The sequence below is a fragment of the Chiloscyllium plagiosum genome, unplaced genomic scaffold (assembly GCF_037043375.1).
Source record: "Chiloscyllium plagiosum isolate Xiang-an unplaced genomic scaffold, Cpla_swu_hap1 HiC_scaffold_53X, whole genome shotgun sequence".
Taxonomy (NCBI): Eukaryota; Metazoa; Chordata; class Chondrichthyes; order Orectolobiformes; family Hemiscylliidae; genus Chiloscyllium; species Chiloscyllium plagiosum.
Window position 1 is genome coordinate 12,040,429 of NW_028270191.1, and position 13,331 is coordinate 12,053,759.

Below are 13,331 nucleotides of genomic sequence, written 5' to 3' on the forward strand. Positions count from 1 at the left end.
GAACTGCTCAAATGGATCGAGTGCACTGAAAGGTGAAAATATAACAGGAGGGAAAGGGAGATTTTGTTTGGTTAACCAGTAGATCTGCAGGAAGACTGCTGGATAGTCGTGACTTTCAGTCCACCACTCTATAGAGCAGAAACAAAGATGTCCAGGCCAGTCATCAATTTTCAGCTTTCAAAGCCTCAGCCCCTCCAAATGAAGTGAGCCCATCATCAGGAGCTACATTAGAGTAGTGCTGGAAAAGCACAGCAGGTCAGACAGCATCCAAGGAGCAGGAGAATCGACGTTTCGGGCAAAAGCCCTTCATCAGGAACAAAGGGCTTTTGCCCAAAATGTTGATTTTCCTGCTCCTCGGATGCTGCCTGACTTGCTGTGCTTTTCCAGCACCACTCTGATGTGGACTCTGATCTCCAGCATCAGAAGCACTAAAGTATGGCATCATCAGGAGCTGATGACTTGTTCCTGAGATATGCTGCTCTGGTAGGCAGAAAACTACAATGTCGCTATTGTGTGCCTTGAGTGTCTGGGAGACCCCTGCTGTCTTGGGGGAGGGGCGGGGAGTTGGGGGGCCGATGTATATAACATCCAGTAGCCTTCTGCGAGGTTCCACTTCCTTGTACTGCAGCTGCTAACATTTGAAATGCTGGATTCTGTACCAACAGAGGGAGATGTGATGTTGCCAAACTTGAGTTACCAGCTTTTGTGGGAAGAAGTGCTCTTTATTCAGCTTCTGCAGCAGAGGAGAAACCAGTTCACCCCAGGACTGAGCCATGCAAGCTTTCATTCACAGAACATGGTATTGAAAGTGAGAGTATGTGGTGCATTGAAACATTAATTCACAATTTGCAAATGTGAGCAGTTTCAGACAGCCTCTTGCATATTTTGTTACTGAGGCAAGTAAATAGTGTGCAAAAGTCTCAACTTTTGTTATAAAACACAAACTGACCTTGTGTGGGCCTGCACATAGGCCACATTTCTGGTGCATGCTCAGCAGTAGCATCATAGAATCCCAAGGGGGAAAGAGGCCACTCAGCCCAATGAGTCTATACTGATCCTCTGAACAGCATCCCACCCAACCTCTATCACCGTAATCCCACATTTCCCATGGAAAATCCAATTAGCCCGCATATCCCTGGACACAATCGGCAATTTAGCATGGCCAATCCACCTAACCTGCACATCTTTGGACTGTGGGAGGAAACCCACACAGACACAGGGAGAATGTGCAATCTCCACATAGACAGCTGCCCAAGGCTGGACCTGAACGTGAACCTGAGATCCTGGCACTGTGAGGCTGCCATGCTGCCCAGTGGCAGGACATACTCTGTCTTTTTGGAACAGCTTGTCATGGAGCCCACAAGGGAGCAGGCTATTCTGGACCCAGTGCTATGTAATGAACCAGACTTTATAAAAAATCTTAAAGTAAGGGAACACTTAGGAAACAGCGATCATAATATGGTAGAGTTCAGTCTGCAGTTTGAAAGAGAGAAGGCAAAATCGGATGTAATGGTGTTACAGTTAAATAAAGGTAATTATGAGGGCATGAGAGAGGAACTGACGAAAATAGACTGGAAGCAGAGCCCAGCGGGGAAGACAGTAGAGCAAAAATGGCAGGAGTTTGTGGGTAAAATTGAGGACACTGTACAGAGGTTCATCCCCAAGAAGAGAAAGATTATCCGGGGAGGGATTAGACAGCCATGGCTGACAAAGGAAGTCAGGAAATCTATCAAAGAAAAAGAGAGATCCTATAAAGTGGCAAAGAGCACTGGGAAATCAGAAGATTGGGAAGACTACAAAAACAAACAGAGGATAACGGAGAGAGAAATAAGGAAGGAGAGGATCAAATATGAAGGTAGGCTAGCCAGTAATATTAGAAATGATCGTAAAAGTTTCTTTCAATACATAAGAAACAAACGACAGGCAAGAGTAGACATTGGGCCACTTCAAACTGATGCTGGAAGCCTAGTGATGGGAGATAAGGAAATAGCTGGAGAACTTAATAAGTACTTTGCATCAGTCTTCACAGTGGAAGACATGAGTAATATCCCAACAACTAAAGGGCATCAGGGGGCTGAGTTGAGTATGGTTGCCATTACAAAAGAGAAAGTGCTAGAAAAGCTAAAACGTCTTAAAATTGATAAATCTCCTGGCCCCGATGGGCTGCATCCTAGAGTTCTGAGGGAGGTGGCTGAGGAAATAACGGAGGCGTTGGTTGAGATCTTTCAAAAGTCACTGGAGTCAGGGAAAGTCCCGGATGATTGGAAGATCGCTGTTGTAACCCCCTTGTTCAAGAAAGGATCAAGACAAAAGATGGAAAATTATAGGCCAATTAGCCTAACCTCGGTTGTTGGTAAAATTCTAGAATCCATCATTAAGGATGAGGTTTCTAAATTCTTGGAAGAGCAGGGTCGGATTAAAACAAGTCAACATGGATTTAGTAAGAGGAGGTCGTGCCTGACAAACCTGTTGGAGTTCTTTGAAGAGGTGACAAGTAGGTTAGACCGGGGAAACCCAGTGGATGTGGTCTATCTAGACTTCCAAAAGGCCTTTGATAAGGTGCCACTCGGGAGGCTGCTGAGCAAGGTGAGGGCCCATGGTGTTCGAGGTGAGCTACTGGTATGGATTGAGGATTGGCTGTCTGACAGGAGGCAGAGAGTTGGGATAACAGGTTCTTTTTCGGAATGGCAGCCAGTGACAAGCGGTGTCCCGCAGGGTTCAGTGTTGGGGCCGCAGCTGTTCACGTTATATATTAATGATCTGGATGAAGGGACTGGGGGCATTCTAGCGAAGTTTGCCGATGATACAAAGTTAGGTGGACAGGCAGGTAGTACTGAGGAAGTGGGGAGGCTGCAAAAGGATCTAGACAGTTTGGAGGAGTGGTCCAGGAAATGGCTGATGGAATTCAATGTGAGCAAATGCGAGGTCTTGCACTTTGGAAAAAAGAATACAAGCATGGACTACTTTCTAAACGGTGAGAAAATTCATAAAGCCAAAGTACAAAGGGATCTGGGAGTGCTAGTCGAGGATTCTCTAAAGGTAAACATGCAGGTTGAGTCCGTGATTAAGAAAGCGAATGCAATGTTGTCAATTATCTCAAGAGGATTGGAATATAAAAGCACCGTTGTGCTACTGAGACTTTATAAAGCTCTGGTTAGGCCCCATTTGGAGTACTGTGTCCAGTTTTGGTCCCCACACCTCAGGAAGGACATACTGGCACTGGAGCGTGTCCAGCGGAGATTCACACAGATGATCCCTGGAATGGTTGGTCTAACATACGAGGAACGGCTGAGGATCCTGGGATTGTATTCATTGGAGTTTAGAAGATTAAGGGGAGATCTAATAGAAATTTACAAGATAATACATGGCTTGGAAAGGGTGGACGCTAGGAAATTGTTTCCGTTAGGCGAGGAGACTAGGACCCGTGGACACAGCCTTAGAATTAGAGGGGTAAATTCAGAACAGAAATGCGGAGACATTTCTTCAGCCAGAGAGTGGTGGGCCTGTGGAATTCATTGCCACAGAGTGCAGTGGAGGCTGGGACGCTAAATGTCTTCAAGGCAGAAATTGATAAATTCTTGATGTCACAAGGAATTAAGGTCTACGGGGAGAATGCGGGTAAGTGGAGTTGAAATGCCTATCAGCCATGATTGAATGGCGGAGTGGACTCGATGGGCCGAATGGCCTTACTTCCGCTCCTATGTCTTATGGTCTTATTTCACCATTTCTTAAAAGGCTCAGCAATTCGGGTCATCAAATGTGCACCTTTGGAGGGGATTCGCGTGGTGTGCTGAGAAACCCGCAAAACCTGTGCTGACCATATTTGATGTGCTCCATTGGATGTTCGATTATACTTTGTTGCTTACCGTTATTTAACTCCCACTCATTCTGAAATCTAGAGTATAACCTGTAAATATATTGTTTTGCTGTTCTAACTTTGTAAAGTTCATTTTGTTTGTTCAAATGGTGGAACCTTGTGGTTTTATTCTCTAAGTCCTGGTGATCACAAAACTTCATTAAATTTAAACAAACAAGTTACTGGCCCCGAGCTAGACTGTGATGTAAATGACTGGAATTGTCTCACCAAGTACTATGACAGCACTTACACAAGTTGCACTGCATAGTTACTTTTTAAAAATTAAGCAATTAATGTTATTGGACACATTCCTCTTGGTTTGTATTCAAGTTCAAACTGATGCAGAAAGAATACAAGATCAAGAGATTGGAAAGTGTTACATATACTAGGTGTGAGTCTATTTTATAATCTACTGTAAGTTTTCTATGAAAAGTAACTTTAAATAAACACTTTTGAACTACTTATGCTTTTCCAAGAGCAGTAATGATACATTATACACTGGCTGTCACAGAATAACATGAAATGTCTGCCGAAATGAATGGCCAGTTGAACTGAACAGCCTTGTTTGTCAGACTATTAAACACCAAGAGTCCATGCTATGTTAAAGTTATGCATTGTTTTTTAATACATTCATAAAGTACAACTTGCATTGTGGGTGCCAACTGGCTGATCTTTCAGAGATACATTTCTGTAACACAGAAAATGTGGTCTTTCCAACTAAATGGCACAAAATGACCAGGCTGAAGTTGCATATAGTCAACCTCTTATGATTGGGGTGAAACTTGGTTGGTGACACAGCGTTGTCAAAACAAAAAAGGCTTCATTTATCTCAGACATATGAAGCACCAGGCAGGCTAATGTAACGTGTTAGAATGCCATCCAATACAACAATCCTTTTGCTAAGGTCATCTTTTCCCAAGTACAAGCTGATCACTGAACATTGAGAATTAAACAGGCTTTTCATTTTGATTCTGTGATGGCAAATACAAGTCAGCAATTCACTCCCGAAGCTTAGATATGATTGACCAAAAGTGTTCTCCTTCAATTAGAAGCACAAATTAGCATTTCCAGAAAGAGCTGAGGGGTAAGCAGAGGATATCCCTCATCCTTTGAGGATTCAGTCTGGAAATGAACTATTTTAGGTGCTCTGATTGCAGCCATGTCCATGCATTGTGCCATGGTCTTAAACAAAATCAGTGGCCCAGAAAGATTTTTTATTAAAATCAGTTGTGGTGCTCTGGACAGATCTGATGGCAAATAGGCACAAAGTGACCATCAAAACACAGTGGAAAAGAAATAAACTCCTCACCCCTCCAAGAGGAAAACTGATCAAAGTTTGTGCGAAGATTTGTAGCTCGGGTGCTCGTTGCTGTGGTTCTGTTCGCCGAGCTGGAAGTTTTTGTTGCAAACGTTTCGTCCCCTGGCTAGGCGACATCATCAGTGCTTGGGAGCCTCCTGCGAAGCGCTTCTTTGATGTTTCCTCCGGTGTTTATAGTGGCCTGTCCCTGCCGCTTCCGGTTGTCCAGACCACTATAAACACCGGAGGAAACATCAAAGAAGCGCTTCGCAGGAGGCTCCCAAGCACTGATGATGTCGCCTAGCCAGGGGACGAAACGTTTGCAACAAAAACTTCCAGCTCGGCGAACAGAACCACAGCAGGAAAACTGATATTTGCGCAAAAAGACAATTCAAGAGGTTACAGGCGTATATAGCGACAAGGGAGAAAAGCTCAGAATTTTCTTTCAGATTTAGCACAATTAACCCTTTGCGAACTATTCACAACCATCCAAAATTGCATTTATTTTTAAAAAGTGAAGAACATCATGAGGCTTTATATATTTCTCAATTACAGCAATATACATAGAAATCATTTGTGCAGTGCACGCACACATACACTTCTGTCCTTCATAGGCCAAATCAGTGTTTTAAAAAGTGATCAGGGACATAGCAAACTGACAGTGACCCAAAAGGGTTACTTTGGTTCATAAAAATTGATTCCTAATCCTCTTAAAATCAACTGATGCCACTTTCTGATTAATTGGAAAAACTCAGCAGGTCTGGCAGCCTCTGCAGAGAGAAATCAGAGTTAATGTTTCAGGTTGAGTCACTGAACTCATCGTTAACTCTAAATTCTCTCTTCACGGATGCTGCCAGACCTGCTGAGCTTTGCCAGCATATTCTGCTTTTGTTTCTGATTTCCAGCATCAACAGTTCTTTTAGTATTTATTCCGATTAATTGGGTTTCTTTTAGCCTGATTAAACTTAAAAGGACACAAACTAAACAGATTTTTAAAAATTTTTTTAAAGTACTCAATGTTGTTTTACAAGCATTTAACAGATATACTACAACTTTAAATTCTGTGCTCAAAGAGAGAAATTTTTAAAGTATTTCAAAGCAGCTTAGTTATCAAGTTACATCCATTAATTGTCTAAACAAACTAAGATTAATGGTTCCTTCCATAAAACGTTCTTGTTCACGCTTTCATCTGTTTACCAGATTGTATAACCACCACTTGAGCCACCGGAAATCCAGTTGGCCTTTTTCTGGGTCACAATGACATTGCCGCTCTGCACGGCTGCAATCTGAGCTGCATTGGGAGGGCAACCAGGTGGAGGAGGCTAAATTGAAAAAGAAAAATAGAAGTTGCTTTTAAGGTGAACCAACAGAAATTGGTAAAATTGAATCCTCTGATAAAATACCAAAAACCCAAAATATCTTTCAGCTTAATCAGCATACATTCGAGTTTCAGTTTTGCTTCTTTTCCCACTCCAATTTCCTGAATATTGATATCTAGACACATCCTTGGTTTTCACTGACAAATGGGAACTAAATCATTGGAGTACTTTGGGACAGCAAGCCAACTTGACCACTCATCAGTGTTCAGCTTTGTTAAGTAGTCAGACTTCTGGAGGGGTCTCAACATTCTGCATGAACGCAGGGTGACAATTCAGTCACCGAGTAACCACATCATGATGTTGTGGTACAACTCATTTAAGAGATAAATGAGATGTTGACGGGTGAGCCCTGGCAAACAGGATGTTCAATTAAAGACTGGTCTTCCTCATGGTCAATCTGATTCAAGTCGACAAGGTTTTACAGTGATGTAGCCATTGACTACAAGAAACCCATGTTAAAAGAGCCACAGACCAAAGGAATAATATATGTAAGAGTTAAACAGGCTATAAGGGGCTGTAAAAGCTAAATAGGGATTTCTATGCTCACAGTAAAACCAAAGGAGCAGAATTCTCCAAACCTTGTACGCCATAAAGGCAGAGATTCGCAGATCCCTCCCCGAATGGCCCTAGGAATCATGAAGGATCAACTGGTTAAGAGATGGGGGCATGAGGATAAACAGAGAAGAGGTGAAGCAAACAGTAGCAGGGACAAAGCTAGGCCAGGGCAAGATGACAGGCTCGGTTTGGGTGAGTACAAGATACGTACCCGAAACTGAAGGCACTAGCTTTTTGTGATTATTTACAGACAAAGATGGAATTTGAATAATGAACTGTGTACTTGACTACTTGTGTATAATAAAGATAGGTTGCTTCTATTCAGTAGAGTTCTGTTCTGGCTAGTTCTACAGTAGGATGTTTCCTGCGTACACTTGAATAAATTATCATCCTCTACCCGAGGGTTGTGGTTGGTCATTATAAGTAACCACAACACACAATTTAAGTGGCTGACATAGTTCCAGTCACAATGAACCAAATATACTTCAAAAAGGTGCAATTTTGAGAGCTTTTGATTTCTTTGTGCAGGCTTTGTACTCTGATATAGCTCCTTAAGTTATCAAGTTTGGCAGCATCAGAATGGTACCATGCTTTAATATACTGGGACAACTGGCAAAGTGAGGTTTGCAACCAGTCTATACACAGACTTGCTGCACTGAGTCTATGTAAACATGAGCACAAAATGCATTGAGCTTGCTGTCCCACTATTTGGCCTTTAAACAAGGAGGGTTTATAAACACAATGGGAGTCAATTGGATTCTAGAAGACCTCAATACAGGATGAAAAATGTATACAACAGAGGAGTTTGTCTGTCTCAGGGGTGTTACTGTTCCGCAATTTACAAATAGTTTGAATAGATCATTAATCGTTGACACCAAAACAAATTTCAGGCAAAACCCAGCAGCCCTGCCAGCACCTGTGACGTCTCCCCACAGATCTACTGCGTTTCGCCAGCAATTTATGTTTCCGTTTCAGATCTCCAGCATCCACAGTTCTTCCTTTTATTTCAGTAATCAGTGTTTTGTTATGCTAAAATTATGGGAAAAGGAAATGAACAGTGGGAGTCGAAAGTAAATAGAATACGCTACAGGAAGGAAATCAGTCTTGTAAACACAATTTGCAACTGTCACGAAAAAGGGGAAACCATCCTCTGAGGAGAGGAACTGCTGTTAAGATGGTATCTTTTACTTTATTTTTGATTGTGGATTAGAATGGAAAAAGGACTGTTATAAAACTAAGGACTGGGGAAGGAATTGCTGCACTTCTAACAAGAAGTTACTGGACTCATTGTGAGGGGTGTTTGTATGGTTGTTTTGCAACAATTCGGAGGAGATAAGACACCACAACCCCAGAGAGAATATATTCAGAGAGAGATTTGTCCAGCAACAGGTAGCTGATTGGTTTGTGCAATTGTGACCAGTTTAAATACTGGAAGTCATAAGCCTGACAACAGCTCTCTCTGATTGTTTCCTGGGTAGGTGACCAGCTTAGGTGTTCACAACAGAAGGAGCGGGGCCTCTGGACTAGCAAAGGAATGGGGGTCTATGTCTTTAGCGCTGTGCAATAGAAGTAACTGAAGCCTGAAGGCAGCCAATTATTTTCTTCCACCAGTCACTGTAGGTTATTGCCTTCAAGCAGTAACGAGGAGATTTTATAATTAGTGGGCCAATCACCCTGTGCCTTTTGCAAAGATGTGGAAAAACTTGGAGGAAGACAGCAGCGAACAGAAGGCCTTGGGAAGCAAAATGGACGTTGCATCAATCCTGCAGACTGGAGCTCTTGAACCAAGTTTCCCCAGTGCGTTTTCCCTCCACCCATAACACCAAAGTTTTTCTGTATGTATGTGAGAGAGACAGTGCGCAAGCGAGAGAGAGGGAAAAAAAACACAAAAGGATTTCACAGCCTTCAAAGTGAATAAGTCTACAAGCCAGGATGAGACACTTTCCTCAACAGCCTGGGATATGAGGAAGGCACCATCAGGAGCCCTGGCAATAATTTTCAACTCCTCTCTGGTCACAGGTGAGGTGCCAATGAACTGGTGGGCTGCTAATGTTGTCCCGTTATTTTAAAAAAAAGGAAGGAAAGACCAGGAAATCACAGGCTTGTGTCACTCTAACCTCACTGATACGACCAGAAAGAATTCTGAGGGACAGAATATATCTGCACTTAGAGACATGGATTAATCAGGGATAGAATGCATAAATTTGTTAAATGAAGATTCGATCTAATTTGAGAGGAAGTAACCAGGAGTTTTGATGAGGGTAATACATTTAATGTGGTCGACATGGATTTTGACAAGGCTTTTGGTAACGGCAGACTGATCGAGAAAGTCTGCCATTACCAAAATGGGATCAAAGGCAAAAGTGGCACCTTGGATCCAAACATTGGTTGAGACGCAGGAAGCAAAAGAGGACGATACAGGGATGTTCCTGTGACTGGAAGTCGGTTTCCAGTGGAGTTCTAGTGCAGGGCTCAGTGCTGGGGCACTTGCTGTTTGTGTGTACTTTAATGATTTGGATTTAAATAGCGGGGTATGATCAAGAAGTTTGAGGATCACGTGAAAAGTGGCAGGATGGTAAAGAGAGGAGGAAATTAACCCATTCATCAGCTGAGCAGAGCAGTGGCAAATGGAATTCAATCTTTGGGGAGGGGGGTGGGAGAGGGAGAGAGAGAAATAATGCATTTAGAGAGTCAATAAGGCAAGGGATTATACTATGAAGGGTAGCACCTTGGAAATTACTGAAGATCAGAGGGACCTTGATGTGCATGTCCATAGATCCTTGAAGGCAGCAGGGCAGGTAGATAAAAGGTGGTTAAGACGACATATGGGATACCTGTATTCTATGCCTTGGCTAACAAAGGGAAGGAGGAGGTTATGATGGAGCTGTGTAAAACATTAGTTAGGCCACAAGTGAACTATGGTATGCAGTCTGATCATCAAACTAAAAGGAGGATGTGATTACACAAGAGACAATGTGGAGGAGATTCACCAGGATGCTGCCTTGGAGTGGAGATTCTGTGCCATGGGCTATTTTCAAAATGTTAGGAGGGGAACATTATGGAGGTTTCTAAGATTATAACAGCATAGACAAGGCAAACAGGAAGGCACTTTTTCTATTCGCAGAGAGATCAGGAGCCAGGAGGGATAGATTTAAAAGGTAGAAGGCAAAGAGGAGAGTCGAGGAGGGTGGTGGGTACCTGGAGCTCACTGCCTGAAAAGGATGATTGAGTCAGAAACATTTATAACATTCAAACAGGTTTTTAGATATTCACTTGTTGTTGCTATTAGCCTCCAGGGCCACAGGCCAAAGTTGTAGTCTTTGTTGACTACAGCCCTTCCGTGCTGTAAACATTTAGGAGTCTAAGGAATGACAGAAAAGGTTGAGTTGTTCTCCTTAGGGCCAGAACTGATTTGAAGGGATGACAATGATGAAGGGTTTAGTCAGAATAAATAGAAACGGTTTCCAATGGCTGAAGGATCAATAATCAGCATGACCCAGGTTTAAAGTCAGAAGTTGATTGGCAAAAGAGCCAGAAACAACATGAAAGAAAGGTTTTTTTTATTTAAAAAAAAAACACAAACAGTAGTTAGGACAGAGAAAGAATTGGCCGTTTGGGAGGGATGGTGTTAATGGAGAAAAGGGCAGACTGGATTTCTCTTCCAAAGAATTGGTGCAGACTTGATGGGCTGAAATGATGTTCTTCTATGCTGCATTATTCTAGAAGACCCAACACGCAGCGCAAAAGTGTTCAATAGGAATTGTGAGGGTTAAAAAGGACAGGATAAAAGGTAACAGGAGAAACAGCACGGCCAATGAATTCTCTCCTTGGCCCTGCTTAAGACTGTTATGGAATATCAGGGCTGAAGTTTAAACTAGATTGGCAGGGGGTGGGAACCTGAGCTATGGATCAGGTGATGGAGTAGGTAGTGAACAGCAAAATACAGTGTGCAGAGAGTCTGTGAGGAGGGATAGATGGTTGATAGGGGAAAAGGTGCAGTCAGTGTGATGAGTTGGAGTGTGTCTATTTTAATGCAAGAAGAATCAGGGATAAGGGTGATGAACTTAGCTCCAAGTACTGATCCATGCTCTATGATGTTGTGCCCATTACGAGGCTTGGATATCATTTGGGCAGGAATGGTTGTTGGATGTTCCGGGGTTTTGATGTTTCAAACGGAATTTGGGCGGGGTGTAGCCAGGAAGGAACTGAAGAATGGACTTAGGAGAGCTAGAAGGGAGCATGAGAAAGCCTTGGCAGGTAGGATTAAGGAAAACCCTAAGGCACTCTACACTTATGTGAGGAACAAGAGGGTGGCCAGAGTGAGAGTAGGGCCGATCAGGGATAATGGAGGGGACTCGTGCCTGGAATCAGGAGTAGGGGAGGGCCTTAATGAATACTTTGCTTCAGTATTCACTCGTCAGGGACCTTGACATTTCTGAAGACAGCGAAACAGACTGATAGGCTAGAACAGGCAATGTTAGGAAGGAGGATGTGCTGAAAATTTTGAAAAATAAATCTTTTGGGCCAAATAGGATATACCCTAGGTTACAACACAAAGCGAGGGAAGAAATTGCTCTGCCTTTGGCAATGATCTTTGCATCCTCACTGTGCACTGGAGTAGTGCTAGATGATTGGAGGGTGGCAAATATTATTTCCTTATTCAAGAAAGGGAGTCAGCATAATCCTGGGAACTACAGGCCAGTCAGTCTTATGTCAGTGGTGGACAAAGTATTGGAGAGTATTCCGAGAGACAGGATTTAATGATTAATCAAACTATGGTTTTCCAAGTAGAGATCATCAGCATGGCTTTGTGAGGGGCAGGTCATGCCTCACAAACCTTACTGAATTCTTTGAGGAAAGGCTTGAGAGAACGTAACTGGAGTGCTTTCTGGTAGAGGCAGTAAACGGTAAAGGAAAAAAAATACATCCAAGAGAAAATAACTAAAAAAAGCACTAAACAAAAATAGCTGCACTGTCAACTGTGTTTTGGTAGTACAGAACTCAAACGTTCCTAGAAAATTAGAGGTTGAAGCTTTTTTGCTCATCAGAAATAGGACGAAAGAAACAGACTTGAGAAGAAAAGACAAGACACCATTTACACAGAATGGGAAAAGGGTGCTGACTAGTTTGGCTATAACTGGCATAGAGAAGCAAGAAATAGTATGCTATGTAAGTTATCTGATGTGGCTCACTTTCCTGTCATCTTTCCTATCACTGGAAAATTACCTGGTTGCTGCTTGGCAACTCTCATTCTCCAAGGGCCATTATGAAGGTGAGTTTGTGGTTAGGATATGTATTTGTAAAGAAATTTTTTAAACAGAAAGCACAATAGTGGTTTTCAGGGAGGGAGTATACAAATTGAGAATGACGGTATACCCTGGACCCTAATGACAGTCGAGAGGCAGGGGGAGAGATTTTGTGGTCACTAGTCCCAAATGTCTGAGTTTCTACAGGCCCTGCTGAATTTCATGGCAGAGCGGCTTTTAAATGTTTGTACAGTTAGGAAGTTTGCAGATGACACCAAAATTGGAGGTGTAGTGGACAGCGAAGAGGGTTACCTCCGATTACAACAGGATCTGGACCAGATGGGCCGAGGAGTGGCAGATGGAGTTTAATTTAGATAAATGCGAGGTGCTGCATTTTGGAAAAGCAAATCTTAGCAGGACTTATACACTTAATGGTAAGGTCCTAGGGAGTGTTGTTGAACAAAGAGACCTTGGAGTGCAGGTTCATAGCTCCTTGAAAGTGGAGTCGCAGGTAGATAGGATAGTGAAGAAGGCGTTTGGTATGCTTTCTTTTATTGGTCAGAGTATTGAGTACAGGAGTTGGGAGATCATGTTGCAGCTGTACAGGACATTGGTTAGGCCACTGTTGGAATATTGCGTGCAATTCTGGTCTCTTTCCTATCGGAAAGATGTTGTGAAACTTGAAAGGTTCAGAAAAGATTTACAAGGATGTTGCCAGGGTTGGAGGATTTGAACTACAGGGAGAGGCTTAACAGGCTGGGGCTATTTTCCTTGGAGCGTCGGAGGCGGAGGGGTGACCTTATAGAGTTTTACAAAATCATGAGGGGCATGGATAGGGTAAATAGACAAAGTCTTTTCCCTGGGGTGGGGGAGTCCAGAATGAGGGGTTTAGGGTGATACGGGTATGGAATGAGCTGCCAGAGGATGTGGTGGAGGCTGGTACAATTGCAACATTTAAGAGGCATTGGATTGGTATATGAATAGGAAGGGTTTGGAGG

General features: G+C 42.9%; 1 protein-coding gene across 1 annotated transcript in view; it reads right to left on the reverse strand.

Annotated features, from left to right (window-relative positions):
* Nucleotides 1-4,457: 4,457 nt before the first annotated feature.
* The window catches only part of dazap2 (DAZ associated protein 2), a 34,467-nt gene continuing 25,593 nt past the window's right edge, over nucleotides 4,458-13,331 (reverse strand). The window contains exon 4 of the mRNA XM_043682027.2: nucleotides 4,458-6,475. Coding sequence (XP_043537962.1) covers nucleotides 6,347-6,475 — 129 coding nt within the window. The 3' untranslated portion in view covers nucleotides 4,458-6,346. The remainder of the gene's footprint in view (nucleotides 6,476-13,331) is intronic.